Raw genomic sequence first — 20,451 nt, 5'->3', positions numbered from 1 at the left:
GCTGGTTTCGCACAGCCAGACACCAGGGTGGTTAGAAGAGCACAGGAGGGCGCGGTGCGCATCAGAGAAGCTTTGAAAACCAGTTTCATGACTGGACAGGCTACGGTGTGAAAGTTCTGTTTGTTTCTCCATGATGAAACCCACCGCCCCTTGTTTCACTCTACTTCCCTGTAAACTAACCACCCTCCCCTCCTCCCTTCGATCACCGCTGTCAGAGGCAATAAAGTCATTGTTGCTTCACATTCATGCATTCTTTATTCATTCATCACACAAATAGGGGGATAACTACCAAGGTAGCCCGGGAGGGGTGGTGGAGGAGAGAAGCACCAGGAGGGGTGGTGGAAGAGGGAAGGACGAGGCCACACAGCACTTTAAAAGTTTAAAACTTTAAAACTTATTGAATGTCAGCCTTCTGTTGCTTGGGCAATCCTCTGGGGTGGAGTGGCCGGGTGGCCAGAGGCCCCCCCACCACGTTCTTGGGTGTCTGGGTGAGGAGGCTATGGAACTTGGGGAGGAGGGCGGTTGGTTACACAGGGCCTGTAGCGGCGGTCTGTGCTCCTGCTGCCTTTCCTGCAGCTCAACCATACGCTGGAGCATATTGGTTTGATCCTCCAGCAGCCTCAGCATTGAATCCTGCCTCCTCTCATCACACTGCCGCCACATTTGAGCTTCAGCCCTCTCTTCAGCCCGCCACTTACTCTCTTCAGCCCGCCACCTACTCTCTTCAGCCCGCCGCCTCTCCTCCCAGTCATATTGTGCTTTCCTGCACTCTGACATTGTCTGCCTCCACGCAGTCGTCTGTGCTATGTCAGTGTGGGAGGACACCATGAGCTCAGAGAACATTTCATCACGAGTGCGTTTTTTTCGCCTTCTAATCTTCACTAGCCTCTGGGAAGGAGAAGATCCTGTGATCATTGAAACACATGCAGCTGGTGGAGAAAAAAAAGAGGCAGTGGTATTTAAAAAGATACATTTTCTAGAACAATGGCTACACTCTTTCATGGTAAACCTTGCTGTTAACATTACATACACAGCACATGTGCTTTCGTTCCAAGGTCGCATTTTGCCTCCCCCCACCACGTGGCTAGCCCCTCACCCCGCCCCCCGCCCCCCCGGCTAACAGCGGGGAACATTTCTGTTCAGCCACAGGCAAACAGCCCAGCAGGAACGGGCACCTCTGCATGTCCCCTTAAGAAAAGCACCCTATTTCAACCAGGTGACCATGAATGATATCACTCTCCTGAGGATAACACAGAGAGATAAAGAACGGATGTTGTTTGAATGCCAGCAAACATACACTGCAATGCTTTGTTCTACAATGATTCCTGAGTATGTGCTACTGGCCTGGTGTGGTAAAGTGTCCTACCATGGTGGGTGGAATAAGGCTGCCCTCCCCAGAAACCTTTTGCAAAAGCTTTGGGAGTACATCCAGGAGAGCTGCAAATGCCAGGGCAAATTAATCATTAAACATGCTTGCTTTTAAACCATGTATAGTATTTTAAAAGGTACACTCACCAGAGGTCCCTTCTCCACCTGGCGGGTCCGGGAGGCAGCCTTGGGTGGGTCCGGGGGGACTGCCTCCAGATCCAGGGTGAGAAACAGTTCCTGGCTGTCGGGAAAACCGGTTTCTCTGCTTGCTTGCTGTGAGCTATCTACAACTTCATCATCATCATCTTCCTCGTCCCCAAAACCTGCTTCTGTGTTGCCTCCATCTCCATTGAAGGAGTCAAACAACACGGCTGGGGTCCTGGTGGCTGAACCCCCTAAAATGGCATGCAGCTCATCATAGAAGCGGCATGTTTGGGGCTCTGACCTGGAGCAGCCGTTTGCCTCTCTGGTTTTCTGGTAGGCTTGCCTCAGCTCCTTAAGTTTCATGCGGCATTGCTTCGGGTCCCTGTTATGGCCTCTGTCCTTCATGCCCTGGGAGATTTTGACGAATGTTTTGGCATTTCGAAAACTGGAACGGAGTTCTGATAGCACGGATTCCTCTCCCCATACAGCAATCAGATCCCGTACCTCCCGTTCGGTCCATGCTGGAGCTCTTTTGCGATTCTGGGACTCTGTCACAGTCACCTCTGCTGATGAGCTCTGCATGGTCACCTCTGCTGATGAGCTCTGGCCAGCGTGGCAAGCTGCAGGTGACCATGCAAACAGGAAATTGAAATTCAAAAGTTCACGGGCCTTTTCCTGTCTACCTGGCCAGTGCATCTGAGTTGAGAGTGCTGTCCAGAGCGGTCACAATGGAGCACTCTGGGATAGCTCCCAGAGGCCAATACCGTCTAATTGCGTCCACAGTACCCCAAATTCGACCCGGCAAGGCCGATTTAAGCGCTAATCCACTTGTCAGAGGTGGATTAAGGAAATCGATTTTAAGAACCCTTTAAGTCGAAAAAAAGGGCTTCATCGTGTGGACGGGTGCAGGTTTACATCGATTTAACGCTGCTAAATTCAACCTAAATTCCTAGTGTAGACCAGGGCTATGTCTACACTAGCACTTTTGTCAGTAAAACTTTTGTTGGTCAGGAGTGTGGAAAAAAACACCCCAACTGACATAAGTTACACTGACAGAAGCGCCGGTGTGGACAGCGCTATGATACCGCCTCTTGTTGGGGGTGGTTTAATTATGCCAACAGGAGAGCTCTCTCCCATCGGCATAGAATGGCTACACAGGAGACCTTACAGTAGCTCAGCAGCATTGGTACAGCTGTGCCACTGTAAGGTCTCTAGTGTAGACATAGCCTGAATTACTTAAATTCTGTCCCAGTGTAACTTCACTGATTTCAGGATCCTTTTGTATTATGGATTAGATACAGGAGCCATATTTCTTTAATGACTTTCATTTTCACTGAGTCTCTGAGTCGTAGGTATTACCATCAGTCAGTGTCAACAACTGTAAAATCGCTGGGACGGATACATATGGCCAAGTACTGTTTGCATTTCCACTGGTGCAAAACCTGAGTAACTCTTGAAGTCAGTGCAACTGAGAACAGAATTTGACCTGCAGTGTTCTGCAGAGGTTGCAAGTTCTAGATATTTCACCCAGCAGTTTGTTGCAACCCCTTTTACCTGGTGTAGTAATGGCCTTACATAAATATCATTGTGTCTGAGCCTGAGTACTATGCTTTATGCTGAAAGTGACACTTTCCACAGTGTCCTGGTAATAACTATTGCAGAATTCAGGAACACCCTTGTGCACAGATCTTTCAGACTGAATTCTCAAAAGCACCTGATAATGTTTTGTGTGAAAGTTTCTTTCCATGCTTTTTAAAAGACATTTATGTCCACTAGGAATAATATGTCCTGATCACTTTTCCACAGGCAGCCAAACCTTCAGATGTGTTTGCTCGGTACCGAAAACACTGCTCCCCTAATTTCTGGGCTGTGGTCTCATTCTCTCGAAGGAATCAAGATGAGATCTTGTTATGGCTGGGATTCCCTAAAGGTGTTTCAGAAATAGTGCTTTTGCTGCACAGATGTGGGCATAAGTAATCTCCCCGCTCTTCTTGCCCCAGGGATGGGAGCTGACCTGGTATGGAAATGCCTGCCACATAGCAGGTAATTCTTTGGCTCTGTAGCCCTTAAATGGGCAACACCTGTTCTCCAACAAGCCAGACAAAGAGCCCCACTGCTTAATGTGCGGTGAGGTCATTCTGCTTGTTGGGGTTTGTACCATTGTTCCTCATGTTCAAGCTCTTGATTTGCCTGTGTTTGACTCTTGAACAAAATACATATGCTGATAAGGATCCGAGGCTGACCAAACCCAAATGGGTCTGTTAAAGGCCACACATACAGTTAATGACAAAGAAGGATTTGTTAAAACTTGTATGGAAAGGTCATGTATGTTAATAATGATAAAAGCAAAAATTTGAAAACTAGATTAATGTGCCGCAGCCACCACCAATCTGAGACTGTCCAGACTGAGACTCTGTAACAATTTATTTCAAATTTAGGTAAAGTCCTACTACGTAAAGAATAAATGGTGTGATCTAGGGCGGATCAGACAGAATAGCTCTTCTCTAGTCTTGCCTCCTGCTAGCAGTGTTTGCTGTTGCTATTGAGTGCTCACTGGGACTGTGTTCACAAATGTATGTTGCTCATGGTCCCCTTTAAGCCAGTAGAAAGTAACCTGGTGGAGCTGGAAATCATCTACACATAGGCTACTCTCTCCTATCTGCATCAGGGCCTGCTGCGTGTATGTGTGTGGGCTTGTTATTATTTCAGAAAGCCCACGATCTGCCACTGCAGGACAAACGAAAACTGTATTTCCACCAGGAAGAACAGACCATGAAAAGCATTTGGATTGGCGCCTAAAACCTGATAGTCCTGGAGTGTAACTGTAGAAGCAGCTGCTGACACAGGTGTCTCCTTTTCATCCTTGCTTGCTACCTGTGGTATAGAAGATTGTCAATCTGTGTACTGCCACAGTGAGCCAATGATTTTATATCACTAGGTCTCAATGTGGAGGCAAAACGCTGGGACCACATGAATGGTGGCTGCTGTAGCCTGGGGGATCTGACATTCCTCAATTCATTGATCTCTATGCTTGAAGCTGCCAATCAATGGCTATTAGCAAGGATGGTGTCTCTAGACTCTGTTTGCCAGAAGCTGGGAATGGGCAAGAGGGTGACACTTGATGATTACCTGTTCTGTTCATTCCCTCTGGGGCGCCTGGCATTGGCCACGGTCAGAAGACAGGATACCAGGCTAGGTGGATCTTTGGTCTGACCCAGTATGGCCGTTCTTATGATCTGATTGTTCTGTAGCTTTGCCTCTAAAGACCCCAGGACGTTTGCTATCCCTAAAGATGTGTTTTCAGACATAAGGGCCAGCATTGAACTTTTTGCAGAGTTTCAACCAGCAAGAGATGATCTTGAAAAGTGACTTTAGCCACAATGGTGAATAAGTGCATCATGAAATACACTGTGTTCATGGTGCCTGGATCTCCTTAAGATGCCTCTAACACAGGCTCTATCAGCTCATGACTCCCTTTGTGCAACACATGCTGAGTAGGTGGCAGCAAAATGAGATGTGTGGTCATTCTATGTTCTTGCCTGAATAGCAACCCAGCTTTGTGGACACCACTGTAGTATCTCACAGGCATCAGTCAGAACTTGAAATCACCTTCATCTTTGTGGGACTTGAACATTTTAACATTTCTTTCCAAATAAAGTCAGACTTTTTAAAAACATGGATAATCCTTTTGGAGTCCCAGCTGACAAGCCCAAGGTTGTGGTTGATTCACCTCTGAACTTGTTTTAAATTCCTAAATATAGCCTTAGAAAACTAACTCGAGACCACTCAAGTGTCAACATTTTGATCTTAAAACTTTTAAAATTTCAATGGTTTGCTGGCCCATTTATTTGAGCCTAATTATGCCTAGTTATTTGAATACTGGAAGGGATACTAATAGGTGCATTTGATTGTGTTTCTCTTGCAATCCAAAAGTGAGGGAAGATTCCTACCACATACAACCAAAATAAAACGTTGCCCGTGCTCCTTGCTCTCAGTAAGTATGAGAATTGATCCTATCAATACTTCTGCTTTTATAGATCTTTGTCACTCTGAAGCCAAACACACTTTAAAATTAAATGGCCATAGAAGTGGGATCTCTTCCACTTGGCTTCACCGAATCTTTGAGGTTGCTGTTTTTGCTGATGCTGGCGGGGGCATGTGTGCATATCTGTTTGTGTTTATACTGTGTGAGCTGTTCTGCACAGAAGCCTGTGGTCATCTAGATGCTGAAAGCTGGGCTGCCTTTCTCTGGACAGTAGTAGCTGATTTTTTTTCTCTCTTTCTTTGCTTTGCCTCCAGTGAGGAGTGACATTTCTGTGGTAGGAATGATCCGCAGTGATGTTTGCCAATGTCTGTGTTCTGTGGGTTGTTTCAGGCATCGGAAGGCGTTCCGGTGAAGTACTTTGACAACTTGGATGAACTGATAGAGTTTTACAAGAAGGAGAACATGGGTCTGGTATGGCACCTGAAATATCCTGTCCAACGGGAAGAGGAGGAGGCAGCTGATGATCCAGAGGAGGATGCAGGTAAGAAATCCAGGGGAAAGGTGGATGGTTCAGACCTTGGAGTGAAACAGACTTGATGTATGCTGGAGATGATGGGAGTGCTGGCAGGAGCTTTCTTGGAGTTTCTCAGCAGTGCTATGTGCCTGCGACTCCTATTGACTCCATTAGGAGGTATGAGTGCTCAGGGCCTCCGAAAATCAGGCCCCTTTGGGTATGTCTATACAGCAGAGGTTCTCAAACTGAGGGTCAGGACCCCAATGTGGGTCACTACCCTTTTTTAATGGGATCACCAGGGCTGGCTTAGACTTGCTGGGGCCCAGGGCCAAAGTTGAAGGGTGTCAGCCCTGGGCAGCAGGGCTGAGGTTACAGCCCTTCAGCCTGGGACTGAAGCCCTTGGCCTTGGCTTTGTCGTCCCTCCCTGCCTGGGGTGGTGTTGCTTGTCCTTTGCCCCCCAGCCCCGGACAGCAGGGCTAAGGCGGGTTCAGGCTTTGGTCCCTGCTCCTGGGGTCATGTAGTAATTTTTGTTGTCAGAAGGGAGTCGCAGTGAAATGAAGTTTGAGAACCTCTGCTATACAGCAATGTAAGCCCAGGCTCGAGCCTGGGCTCAAGCCTAACCCCTCTTGCATCCACACACCAGTTGTGTTAACCTAGGGCTTGAACCTAGGGGCTCAGGGCCCTGCAGAGCTGGAAGGTCCAAGCCCGTGTTAAGCTGAGACCTAGGGTCTGAGCCCTATTGCTTTCCAGTGTGCATGGCTCCAGCATGACTTGGGTCCTGGAAGTCCTCCAGAGGTATACCTTAGTCCTCTCTATGCCAACAATCTGTGGTGCAGTCTATTGCACTCTATTGCAAATGGAAGCCACTCCTCCCTTTGCAAATGGCAGCACCTCAGATCAGCGTTAAGCCATTGTCTGGTAAACACAGGTCTGTAAGCACACTATCAGAGAGCCTGCAGGGTTTGCAACGGAGAATGATCAAAAGAAGCTTTTTGCAAAGAAAGCTGTTTCCTGGACACAAGAGCACGGCCAGATTTTGGTGCACACTGTCCTTATGGGCACCTGAGTCCCATCTATAGCAATGTCACAGTTAGGAATGAAGGCAGTAGAGTTTTCCCATAGTGCACCACACTTGTACGGCTAGAGTGTCGACACTTGGGGTGGGGTGGGGGGTGCACTTGGAACTCTGAGAGCGGGTTACTCTGACTCAGGTCTGTGCTGTACAATGTGGATGACAGAGCCCTAGTTTCGAATAGGGGTCAGAATATCCTTAACCCAGGGTTAAAATGCAGTGTAGATGCTCAAGCCCAGGGTTCCCTAACACACACAGCCCACTTGAGTCCACTAACCCTAGGCTGCCACTGCTGTGCAGACATACCCTTTATACCTCTGTGCTATGGAGAATATATCTAATAATTATGAGCTTGTTCAGGTGCGCTTTGATACCACAGTGATGATTCCTTTACTACTACCTCGTAGACAGTTGGGTGAGAAGGTCCTGGCTGGACCTGGCACACACCTCCTGATTTGGTATTTCCATCACAGGCCTGCAGTATCAGTGGTGGATTTTCTGATGTAACATGGTTCGAGGGGCCTGCTGTTTGATTTCCTTCTGACTGAGGATGGGGAAACAGGTAGCGTGAGGATGGCTGACCTCAGTTTGTCAGGTTTAAGACAGAAAGGAAATCATGGACTCCACCTGTGTCTATACTACAATGTTGCACTGTTACAAGCTGCAGCAGTGCAGGACATCTTTGCTGGCTGCCTTGTTTTGCATGCACACATTGCACTGTGTCCATATACAAGACCCTCTGCAAGCATTGTAGGGCTGGGGGATTGTTGCACCTACCCCATTGTGCCACGTACAGCTCCCTGGAGCTGGGGGCAGAAGGTCTATGGTATAGAATATCTGTGACTCTTATTCATATTTTTGGTTTGTTCTGTCAGCTGCTGCAAATGGTTCTGTCCTGCACTAAGAGCAGAATCAAGCAGTGGATTATATTGGCTGCCCCCATCTTCTACACACTCCCCGGGAATGAGCCACATTTTGTGCAGAGGCACATTAGCTGCCCTTTCTGCTGTGTCTGGAAGATTCATGTTCCATACCACTAGGACAGGATCATGGCTTCGCAGGCCAGTTTGAGCCTGAATCTTTGATGTTTGCCATCAAAGGTCAGTCCGTCGGGAGGACTTTGGTTTTGGCCAGGTGTTCTAAGTGAAGAGCAGTCCTGGAGGAGAGGAGAGAGAATACTGCACTGCTTCATGGGGTTCTGCCCCCCCAAAAGAGACGTGAAAGTGAGGTTTCTGGTGCTGGGACCCTAGTAGCTGTCTGTGGAGTTAAGGGTTCTATACAGAGCTGATCAGAAACATTTTGACTAGCCATTATTTTTATTAGAATGTGCTGATTCTTCAGAATCTAAACATTCCATGGGACTATGTTCTTTTGATGAAATACCACCAGAAACCAGAGAGGGTTCCAATGGAAAACCTGTCGGCTGACTTGCGAGCCTGCCCACACAGCTCCTGAGCAGCCAGGGCTCCCAGCCTCCATAGCAGGGACTTGAAGCCAGGGTGCCGGAGACCCAGGCTAATGCTGTAATCACTGGACCATTCTTTCTCTCCTCTTTTGTCTATCTAGAAATGCTGAGCATGACCATGAACCTGATTATCTTCAGGATAAAACCTCTTTGACATAGCCTGCCCATCCCGCGCACGCACACACACACACACAATCTCACTGATCTTGTGAGGGCTGGAAAATATTGACAAGAATGACATTTCAATGAGAAACTGACACCATTTTTTGGAAAACCTGTTAGTTATTTTCTCATTTTCTGCCCAGCTCTGTTAATCTCCCAGCTCTCAGAATGGGGGAGAGAGGTGCAGGAAGAAGAATAAACAGAAGGGCAGGAAGTTGAAAAAAGTTCTTGTTGCCACTCTACTTGCCTTTGGCTAGAGCAGTGGGTCTCAAACTTTTGTACTGGTGACCCCTTTCACATAGCAAGCCTCTGAGTGTGACCTCTCTTATAAATTAAAAACACTTTAAAATATATTTACTACCATTATAAATGGTGGAGGCAAAGCAGGGTTTGGGGTGGAGACTTAAAGCTCGTGACCCCCTGAGGGGTCCTGACCCCCAGTTTGAGAACTGCTGGGCTAAAGGAAGAGAAGTGAAAATGTGATCTTTTAGTGTAATGCCAGTCACACCCACAATTCAGTTTTGTAAGGTGCTTAGGTACCATCATTCTGGAGCCATATGAAAGCCTAGAGGATGTCTTTGTCATATATGTTTCGTTCTTAAGTCTCCTATCCCTGTGGAATCTAAGCATGGAGGTATTGATCTCACTCAGAGGTGGGCAAACTATGGCCCACGGGCCACATCTGGCCCATGGGACCGTTCTGCCTGGCCCCTGAGCTCCCGGCTGGGGAGACTAGCCCCAGGCCCCTCCCCTGGTGTCCCCCCTCCCCTGCAGCCTAAGCTCACTGCGCCGCCGGCGCAATGCTCTGGGCAGCGGGGCTGCGAGCTCCTGGGGCAGCGCAGCTGCAGAGCCCGGCCTGACCCGGTGCTCTGTGCTGCGCGATGCATGGCTGGCTCCAGCCGGATGGCACAACTTCCTGTCCTGGTGCAGCCACGTCGCCAGCCACCGGTGCTCCAGGCAGCGCGGTAAGGGGGCAGCGAGCAGCAGGGGTTGGATAGAGGGTAGGGGAGTTCAGGAGGTGGTCAGGGGCTGGGGGTGTGGATAGGGGTTGGGGCAGTCAGAGGGCAGAGAACAGGGGGGTTGAATGGGGCAGAAGTCCCGTGGGGGCTGTCAGAGAACGGGGGGGGTTGGATGGGGCAGGAGTCCCGGGGGGGCCATCAAGGGGCAAGAAGCAGGAGGGGTCAGATAGGGGGCGGGGGCCGGGCCATGCCTGGCTGTTTGGGGAGGCACAGCCTCCCCTAACCGGCCCTCCATACAATTTCGGAAACCCGATGCGGCCCTCAGGCCAAAAAGTTTGCCTGCCCTGATCTAACTGCAGCACCAGTCAGTCATGCTGGTGCTTATTATTTCTTTCTCTCTGTGAGTCACAATGTGCACAGGAGCTATTGACCATTCTTTTCAGGAAAATAAGCATCACTCTCTCATTTTTAAGCACAACCAAGTACTATGTGCATTACAAAGTGAGGGGAGATTGTTAACAAGGGTGAATATCATTGGGTTAAACTCAGCTATAGCCACTTCCCACCAAAGAGACAGAGTGAATGGCATGGCTTTGGGGGGGCCTACACTGGAGAGTGGAGGGAGTTTTCAGCTAGGATGAATGCACTGAATGCCCCTGTGACCGTACTGCATTAAATGGAAGGGGGTGATTTGCACTCAGCATTCATTGTTACTGCATTTCTCTGGACATATTTACTAATTTTAACTGCCTGTTCTCAGCCTATTTGTACTCCCCCCAACCCACTTCTCTTGCACTGTGCCCGCCATGGAGATGTAGGGACTCAGATACTGGAGTTCTGTGACTGGAGAAGCTGCTCATCATGTCGGCACCCAGACCTTTTTTTGTTGTGAACAAATGGGGACTAGGATGGAGGCTGCTAAACCCACTTAACCCGAAGTAGCTTCATTTACAGTGGACGGAAGTTAAATCCGTGTGTCTGTCCATATTTCCAGAGATGTAGCCCCTTATACATCTCCCTCTCCCATGTAGCTCCTGGGCACTGTCCCACTCCACTGATGACCCATTATAATAATAATGATACCTAGCCATGATATAGCATGCGCACATTTTCAAAGAACTGCACAAATATTAATCAATCTTCATAATGATCAGGAAATTTAAGTTAAGTGACTTGACCAAGTCTAATCAATAAGCCAGTGCCAGAGCCCAGGATTATTGCTTATGCGTTCTGGGTTCACAGCGCTCAACTAAGCACACTACACCACACCACTGAATTCAGTGGGAACAGGATTGAGCCCTTATCAATAGCAAGGTCTGATCTGATGAATTTCAGATCTTTTCAGTTCAGCGATTGCAGGCCAGTTAATCTGGATTGATTTTGCACTGACTGCCACTGTGATGCAGACGATATTGTGGGTCAGAATGGGAGGCAAGTGGTCTAGGTGTGTTGCCAAAATTACTTTGTTTCCCTTCCTTCATGTCAGACCCTGTACCAACCCCACCCATATTACCCCCACGACCCTTCCTGGTGGCACTCCCGGCAAGTGAGACGAAAGAAGCGTCTCCTCTGAATGAAAGTTCCAAGGTGGCAGAAGTCAGCAAACTGTCCCTTTCTGAGACACTACTTCAGCGGCTGCAGTCCCAGGACACCAGCAGGTGAGCTATGGTCATTCACTGCCCTCAAGAAATGTAGATAGATGGGCAATAGAATCAACACCGACGCCTTCACGGGAGTTGGTAAGATGCTGCATTTGGGAAAGGTGTCACTGATATCACGGCTATTTCAGTGACCTCTATTGTGGGAGAGGGGATGTGGGGCCTGCGTCTAATCTCACACTTATTTTACCCCGTGTAACTCCATGGGCTTCAGAGGAGTCACTCCTGATTTACACAATTAAAGGGAAGTCAGAATCAGGTCCATTCTCTCTTAGACATTAAAGTAATACAGTGGCTACTCCTTAAGGTAGCGCTCATGCTCTGGCATGGAAGAAATGTTCTCCTGAAGTATAAAACAATGTACTGACCTCCCCCATGAAGAGATTTCCTAACGTACGGTAAGATAATATCGGAGAGGCTGGAATAGTAACCATGTGCCTAAACCATAGAGATTGTGGGCCAGATCCTTAACATGTGCAAATTGGCCAGTCTTCATTGGTTGCAATGGAGTTACACTGATTTATGCCAGCTGAGGGTCTGGCCCCATCTAAGTATGTGGCTGTCTGAATACATCACGCACCATAGCCTGTTGAATCTGGACACCCATTCAAGCATCAGAGGAAGCTCGTGACATCTAGGGTGACCAGATCCTCAGTGTTAAAAATCAGGACATGTGTCTATGGGCCAGGGCTGGGGGAGCAAGTTACAGCAAAGGGAAGCTAATTTGGTGTTCTGTCAGGGAGGTAGGACAGGGGGCTGACTGGTAGGTGGCAAGCTGGGAGATATCTATTTTGATTGGCTGCCTTTGCTGTTCCATCTGCCTCCTTGGAAAAGAACAGCCAGTCAGAACTTTCTGTACTTGCTGAGGGATGAAACAGCCAGTAAACTTTGACTGCTTCATCCCTCAGCATGGGTAGAGGTGCCAATCCCCACTCATCAAGGACCCAACTGAAGCCTCTCGTCCAGCCTCTGTTTTCAGATTCTAATCAGGCTTTGTCTGAGGCAGAAGCTTCGAAGAAGAAGTCAGCCAAGGAGACATGAGCAAAAGTCCTGGCTCCCCCAACACTCCCAGGCTGCCAGCCCCCAGCCTCTTCACCACACACCAACCCTACAGGAGACCTACTAATCACCCCCCTCACACCATAGCTCCCTCTCAGTCACGACTGCAACTCCTTATCTCCCACACCAGGACAGCATTCATCCTATTGCAGTGGGGAATCCTCAGGCAAAGTCTAAGAATTCCATTCCCCCCACCACCACCACTTAGAAGGGAATATTGACATTGAAGAACAAGGCAAGCCACACAGGAGTATGTCTTAGCTGTGGAGGTTTCTGCTTCAGACAAAACTCAGCTGCCTGATGGTTGGGGACAGTAGGGAGGAAGCTAGTTTCCTTACTTGCGTCAGTCTTTTTCACAGTGTTTCTGAGGAACACCTAAAGTTAATCCAGGATTATCTGCGAGTTCACATCACCAGCGACTTTGAGATGGTGCAGATGGGCTCCAGCAGTCTCCCCCAGCTGAAGAAACTGCTCACAGTGCTCTGCAAAGGGCTCTTCAGGTAACTGGAGCCTAATTTCAGAGAAGGCAATATAATGTCATGACACTGTCAAAGGTAGGTGCCATTTGAATTGTCAACCCATATTTCCAGCACAGCAAAACTGCTTATCCTTAAAAACTGGTAGTAAGACAATGGTCTCCTGGCCTATGGGGTCAAAGGCCAGGAGCCAGATGCTCATGCTCCAGTGAGGTTCAGATGATTCATGCCACCTGAGATTCTGGCCCTGGGACATTAAATCTGCCTGAAACACACAGCTATAGCAGGTAAGTTTTTCCTGGGGGTGGTTTCAGTTAATAGAGTATTACTTATTTTATACTTTGTTTAGAAAGAATCAAAGCCAAAATGCATTAAAGGATTAGCTGAATAGGATTAGTTTAGGAACAGATATAAATGGCACCTCCAGAATCATCAAGTAAAAGTCGTATATAAAAAAACCCACATATTGCTGTATGACTATTCTCTCCAAACCCCGACTCTCCTCTCAATTACAGCAGGGAGAACCTGGGATGATTTTACTGAAATCATTGTCCAGGTGGAGTGAGCAGAGAAACAGGCCCCTACTCCAGTATGGTTTCCATTACAAGTACCCCTTCCCTATCCAGAGCCCAGACTGATCTATACCCAGCAAAAGCCCAAGTACCAGTCAGGATCTGATTGCTCCTCAAGCTTCCTCCCTATTCTGAAACAAACAAGGGGCCCACAGCACCCTTTTCCACACTGGCTCCTTGGCAGCTAGGCTCCCACAGAATTCGCATAGAGCTGGGGGAAGGCGGATGGGCCAGCCGGTGTAAATCGGTGTGGCTCAGTTGAAGTGACTGGAGTTACTCAAGTTATACCATATGAGGATTGGCTGAGTGTGCATTCCCCTTCTCTGGCCCGACTCCAGCCCTTCCCAGGGAGGGGATCCAGGGAGGTCGGGAAGTGGGGGGTATGATGCTGCAGAACCAGCACTTCCTTTTCTGTGCCCCTCAGCTGGGTTTCAGTTCTCTACAGCCACGGAGTGGGGAAGGTCTCATGTGCTCTGTTATTAGCAAACCCTGAATAATGGGATCCCACAGCCAGCAAAATCAGGACTGAATCTTTTCCATTGCTAAACTGCCTCAAATAGGGCTGTGCTGTTATTCCAATGAAGGCCAGGCTGGCTTTTCCCAGAAGGGAGTTTGAATGCATCGCTACTCTATGCTATACTCATCGCTATCTGTACTCTGTGTCTTTTTGTACCCCTCATCGCCCTTCAAGGGGATAAGAAAGTCTTAAAAAAGAAAACCTACCGATATCAAATGTTCTCAAGCATCAAAGCTGCTCTTCCAATTGTCAGTGTCCCTTTAACATTTGTAGTGAGAGGGCACAGAAAATCTAGTGCCCGCTTCAAACATTACCGGGCCAAATTCTTTACTGGTGAAAGTCCATTGACATCAGTGGAGTTGCACCAACAGACAATTAGCCCCACCTTCCACCCCTTGTTTAGTGGTATATATTTATGGACTAATCTGTTGTCATCCTGGGAACTAATGACATCTTAATATAATTAGTCTAACTGGGCAGATTTTCAAAGACCTGTGCGATTGGTGAGATGCACCAAATGCAATTCTTTTCATGGGCAATCACCCACAGCATGGAGATGTCTAATTATATATATAATTGCCCAATTTGCATATGCAATTTCCCACATAGAAATGCAGGATTCTTTCTTATGGAGGGGACCTGATCTAAAATCCAATGAAGTCAGTGGAAAAACTCCCACTGATTTCAATGGGCTTTGGATCAAATTCCAGTCAGGCACTCAGTTTGTGTTGCTCAGGTAATAAGAGACTTTCAAAATCAGCCCACTGAGCTGTTGTGCTGTTTGAAAATGGAATTGATTTGATATATCCCATCGAATTTCTTCTCCCTCCTGCAATTTCCTGCCAAAATCTGTACCAATAATCTTGGTATCATTTCATTTCAGTGGATTTGCCTTCTCAATTCTCCTGTGAACTCCTAATAACTTTAGGCCATTTCTCCTTCTTTGTCTTCCATATCAATCAGCTTTCTCTAATAAACCTCTTTCCTGCAGATCAGATTTTCTCAGGAGTGTGTGCATTCCAGCCATAGAACCTAGCGTTCTCCCATAATTTACTAATTTTCAAATACCTAGGCACTTACTTGCTTTATGTAGCTCCCTTAATCTCTGCTGTAGCTTGCAGCCTCTCTAGCTGAATCCCCCTTTCAAGATGCAGAAATTTAATTTATTCAGTGACATTACCTAATTTTAGCCTTCATTCACCTCAGCTTCTTTCCCAGCTGCATTGTGGGATTCAGCCTGAAATCTGCAGCTTGTTCTCAGGCAGCTGTGTTTTCTTTTTCATAACTGGATTCAGCACCTTTTATTTTAACAAAGCCTTGGGGAGGGGAAAAATTGCAAATCGCAGGCTCAATTGGCACTAATGCCCCATCTTTAGTTGTATAATGTCCCTCCCTAGCCCCCTCTAATCTCACATAGTTTAGAGATGGGTGAGATGATATATTTTACTGGACCAGCTTCTCTTAGTGAAAGAGACAAGCTTTTGACACAGACACAGAGCTCTTCTGTGGGTGACCTGAAGACTTTAAGGAGAACTCTGTGTCAGCTCAAAAGCTTGCCTCTTTCACCAGAAGAAGTTGGTCCAGTAAAAGATATCACATCACCCACCTTGTCTTGCTAATGTCCTGAGACCAACAGGGCTACATCAACACTGCACATAGCCCGGGGATAGCTGTTGTCAGACTCAGGTGACACTGCATTCAGTTTAAAGGTTGAGAGCTTTTCTTTGATGTCCACTAGCTGATATATGCCTGTGCTGGCATCAGACTGTGGGTAAGATGTGACTGCAAATGTTAGCAAGGGAAAGGGGATGTTTTCTGGAACTGCATGTCCTCCTTTGGGGTGGGGGTTAGAAGGTTGTTTACAGCTCAGTAATGGGCAGAACTGGGCTAACTGTTCAAAGGGACCAATTTACTGGTGACCGTAGGTCCTTTTCCAGTTCATGAGTTACCCATCAAGAAATGCAGGGCCAACGTCTGAGCTGCGGCTAAGGAGCACTCCACACAGCTGAGGGGGAGCAGGGAAGGGCTGCAGAGTACCTTTTGCACCCCTGCCTCCCCTGCTCCTTAGCCAGCTCAGCAAAGGGCCAGCTCCTGGCATGAATTAGAGCAGTCTGAAGGTTGCTTTCAGCTGCACCAGCTGCTACTGGCCTCCAGGGTCACCAGGCTGTAAAGATGCCCAGGCCAAGTACTCTGCCTCAGGAGCAGAGGTATAGGCAGGAGCACGGAGGCTGCAAGATCAGTGGCTGAACCTCTCCCAAAGATTCCCATAGTCAGGGGGTATCCTCAGAGCGGGCTGGGAAAAGCTTTAGGGGGAACTTTAGGGGAACTTTGTGCCAACACAGCCACGGATCTTCCTGCAGATGTATGGGGAGGTGTTCCTCATTCAGAATTCCTTAAAGGGTTTGGGTGGACATATTTCACAGTGCGAGTTATGGGTGAGCTGTTCAGCTTGACTGTTTCAGGCAATCACTTCATCATTCCCTAACTGATCGGTCACCTAAACATGGTGTTATTTCTGCTCTCTGATTGCATGACTCCCACAAGGAGCTTTTAAGATGGCTGCTCAAACACTTCTGGCGCCAATACTTATGCAAATATAGATGGACAGAAGTGTTCGTGACACTTCTGTGAAGATTCTCATGAATAAAATTTTACTCACGCAGCAGTTCAAAGGAAGAAAAAGAAAGAGATGTGAATGCAATTAAAACCACTTTGTGGTTTGGTTGAGCACAAATGCCAGTAAATACCCTTCTGCATTCCTCCCCAAGTCTGACCTGTGTGTTACATTAAGCTGCACTTTATGGTAAAGTGCCTCAGAGAGGGCCATTCTCACATAAGAAACGGCCAAGCAGTGGGTTTTTCTGTTGTTGCTGTTGTTCAGAACTGTATGTTCTGTGCTGCACATTGCTTCAAAGTAGATATATTGTAATTGTTTCCAGGTGGTTTGTCTAGTAGAACTTCTCCCAGAGCTTCTAATACCACCTCTTTTCTGATAGGGCCTGAACCAAAGTCCGCTGATGTTAATGGGAGTTTTAGGGACAGGATAACTTAAAAGATTCAAAACAGAACAGTTTTGTGACACAGAACTGAGAGCCTAGGAGGACTTGATTCCCAGTTCCGCCACAGACTTCCTGCATGACTTTGCCAAGTCACTTAGGCTGAAATTTCAAATGTGGGTGCCTGGCTTAGGCCATTGAATACATATTTAGACACCTAAATTAGTAGCTCGATTTTCAGAGACCGCAGGTGTATGCTCACTGTAGCGCCTTTTCCAGAGAACTAGATGGAGAAACTGGTGCATTCGTACCTATGAAAGTGAGAGGACTTGTTAGTACTGGCTACTAATTAGGCACAATGCCGCATTGTTCTCCATGTCCACCTTGGCCTGCAGGACCTAGCTGCTCTGCCAGTACTAAGTCTGGTCTTTAGCAGAGTGTCATTTGTGCCAAGTTCATACAAAGATTTTGTGATGGACAAGCATCCTCTGGGCTCACTAAATTCATTCCATTTGTAACCTACCCTTGATTTGAATTCAGGAAATTAAAGGCTGGTTCATTTTACAGCCATAGTTCCACTTGTCCCCTTATTGCATTTGTTGAAAAATATATCTTTGTATTTCCTCCTTCACTGTGCTGTCCCAGCTTCTGGAGCTGTAAGGAGTTCTGTTCAAATGAGCTGTTGCTGATGCATTAGCTGCCATCCTAATCCTGCTGAGCTGTCCTGATCTTTCAGGGTTGGCACTGACCTCACTGGGTATGTCTACACTGTAATCAGAGGTGTGAATGCAGCTCAGATTGGCATACCCACACTAGCTTTAATTAGCTGGCATGTCTATGAATAGCAGCAAAGGTGCGGTAGCAAGGGCTTCAGCGTGGGCTGTAGGAGTTTGCTGGGCAGCTTAGGGATATACTCAGGTTGAAGCCCGTGCCACTACATCTTCACTGCTATTCTTAGCTGCACTAGCTAGTTTAAAGCTCGCATGGTTCTGTCTACCCATGCTGCATTCATCCCCCTAACGCAGTGTAGACACCAACATTGACTCCGTACTGACTATGCATCATTAACTAGTTTTGTGCTTTATCCTTCTTTCATTGCCCCATGTGACCTTGCCCCAGGTTCCCCACACAAACCCTGCATTGTCCTTTGACATGTCTTTGTATTCTCAGTGAGGCGTCTCGGACTCTCCCTTCCCTGGAGTCCATCCAGAAGGTTTTTGACCAGCAGCTGCCCCCTGGTATCCATCAACGTTCTCAAGTAAGTTCTACTGGAAGAAGCGGGGAAAGGTGGACACGGAGGAGTGATAGTTTCTGTCAGGCACAGACGCGGGGGAGGGAGGACTTTCTGAGCTTGGGACACAACAATGACCATGAATTTAGATGATTGGTTAACACTTTTGTTCTCTTTAGCCTGTTTCTGGCTGCAGTGCACTGGGCACACAGTGAGTTATTTAACCACGGATTCAGCTAACTCATAGTCTTCTCCACCCTCTCCCATACCCCTGTCCCAAAGAGAGAATGCAGCAAAGTGCCTCAGTCATTCCTACTTCCAACCTCTATCAACCTGTGACCCAGAATTGCAAATTTTTCCTTCCATCAGCTTAATTCCTCTGGATGGTCAGTGTCTTTTTGTGACAAATGCTTCCCTCCTTCCATCAAACCACCTCAATCCTGTGTCCAACCTCTTCCATCCCGCGGCCCAGAAAACCAGAAGTCCAATCTGCATGTTCAACCCATGGACCAGTAATACAAATCTGTCTTTCTGTCATCAACCATCCAACTCCTCTGCATGTCCAGCCTCTGACCTATGTACCAGATTGGCAAGGTTGTCCTCCCACCAGCCCAACTTTCCTGCATGTTCAGTCACATTCTGTGCCGCTGCGCTTCACGTTATGGATTAAACTTTGATGATGTAAAACACACTGCTGCTAACAGCTGTTTCTGGCAGGTGGTGTGAACTCTGAGCTTCTTTGGGTCTGGTACTCATGGTTCTCTCTCTTTTTTTTCTTCTTCTTCTTCTTTTTTTAATGCTGTTGTTACCAGTTGCTTGGGGAAGCCAGTCCAGTCAATGTTGTGTTGAAGCTCAATCAGCTGATCTCTTTGCTGTCCTCGGCTGAAGAAAAGGTAGAGATTTATAACTATCTTGTGTTCCCATCTGCTTCTGACTTTATTTATGCTCCTTTCATGCTCAGAGAAATCCATCTCTGTAATGAGAATTCTCCTGCAATGCCTTTATTACTCCCTTCTCTGATCCCCCTCAAGTGAAGTGTAGAGTCACCAAATAAATACCCATATGCATGAAATTTTACAGGTGAAAACACTGTTGATTGAAGGTCCTGATTCAACACATCGGCGTTCTCTCATCCCTCCTGTAACCTTTGAGGTAAATAGACTTTGTCAGCAATGCTTATCGTACTACAGAAGAACACAAGACATGTAGGAATGTCTCGATGTCTTAAGTTTCTGGATACTGTGCTCTGCTACAGTAGAGATAATACAGTTATATCTCAGTGCCTGGAGTCCCTGGGTGCTCTATGGTACTGTAGTAGGGGCCATGTCTTAAAGCTCTCTGTTTGGAGTGATGTAAGTGGGTCAGGCCATGCAAATGTTTCTCTGTGCATTGATTTAGGTATTGCTTTTCCTCGTACAATTGACTGAAGTTTAGAAAAATGGCTTATGAAAAATCTCTCCCTTTTCCAATAGGTGAAAGCAGATTCTCTAGGAATTTCCCAGAAAATACACCTCAAAGTTGATGTGGAGATGGGGAAATTGATTATCAAGAAAGCCAAGGATGGTCCTGAAGACAAGTTTTATAACCATAAGAAAAGTAAGGTGCCCTGAGTCACAAATAAGGGGTTAGTCCTCTAGATCCCAGTGGGAATTTTGTCATTGACTTCAGTGGGAGCAAGGTTTGGTCCAATGTGTATATTAGTCTGTTATGCCGAGAGTTTGGTTCTACTGCAAGGCAACAGTAAACCTAGATCGCTTGTCTCCAAGGCAGTTTTCAGTGAATAGGAAGTCAATGCTGTGGTAAATGGCTCTTTCTGAGAGTTAGTTTACAATCCCATGGCTTTCAGTTAAGTTAAGACAATGGCAGCATGTCTGCAAGGAAAACAGCATCCCTTGATCAAAGGTATTTCCAATTTCTGCCCTAGTATGGATCAAGGAGGTAAGCCGCAAAGATATAAACATCTCAGAGATGTTAGACCAAAACTGGTGTGAGTCCATCTCTTTCCTAGGTACGCTGCACCCACAAAAGGGTCTGTTTGGAAAAGTGACGTCTTGAGAAGGCATTAGTGTCCTTGCTCTCAAAATCAGTGCTCAGCCAGTGGCTGTTTGTACTGCTGTCATGTTTGTTACTTTGGCTGGTCTGCACAATTTAGGTCAACATTGCTATGGCGCTCAGGGTGTGAAAAATCCATACCCCAGAGTGCTGTAGCTAGACCCACCTAATCCCTGGTGTAGATGCAGCTAGGCTGGCAGAAGAATGCTTCCGTTGACCTA

At 47.2% G+C, this 20,451-nt stretch overlaps 1 protein-coding gene and 1 long non-coding RNA gene across 2 annotated transcripts in view; one reads left to right on the top strand and one right to left on the bottom strand.

Annotated features, from left to right (window-relative positions):
• The window catches only part of INPP5D (inositol polyphosphate-5-phosphatase D), an 81,316-nt gene that overhangs the window by 37,215 nt on the left and 23,650 nt on the right, over positions 1 to 20,451 (top strand). Inside the window, exons 4-10 of the mRNA XM_074964052.1 lie at positions 5,888 to 6,038; positions 11,156 to 11,327; positions 12,746 to 12,886; positions 18,118 to 18,205; positions 18,991 to 19,071; positions 19,259 to 19,330; positions 19,651 to 19,774. Of these exons, the coding sequence (XP_074820153.1) occupies positions 5,888 to 6,038; positions 11,156 to 11,327; positions 12,746 to 12,886; positions 18,118 to 18,205; positions 18,991 to 19,071; positions 19,259 to 19,330; positions 19,651 to 19,774 (829 nt within the window). The remainder of the gene's footprint in view (positions 1 to 5,887; positions 6,039 to 11,155; positions 11,328 to 12,745; positions 12,887 to 18,117; positions 18,206 to 18,990; positions 19,072 to 19,258; positions 19,331 to 19,650; positions 19,775 to 20,451) is intronic.
• Positions 426 to 15,159, bottom strand: LOC141994060 (uncharacterized). The gene is made up of 3 exons (XR_012641007.1): positions 15,032 to 15,159; positions 12,725 to 12,897; positions 426 to 929 (listed from the first exon to the last, which is right to left on the bottom strand). It is a non-coding gene; the product is annotated as an uncharacterized LOC141994060 (long non-coding RNA).

This window comes from Natator depressus, chromosome 9 (assembly GCF_965152275.1).
Source record: "Natator depressus isolate rNatDep1 chromosome 9, rNatDep2.hap1, whole genome shotgun sequence".
Taxonomy (NCBI): Eukaryota; Metazoa; Chordata; order Testudines; family Cheloniidae; genus Natator; species Natator depressus.
The sequence above is the reverse complement of the archived record's forward strand: the minus strand, read 5'-3'. Positions and strand labels throughout refer to the sequence as shown.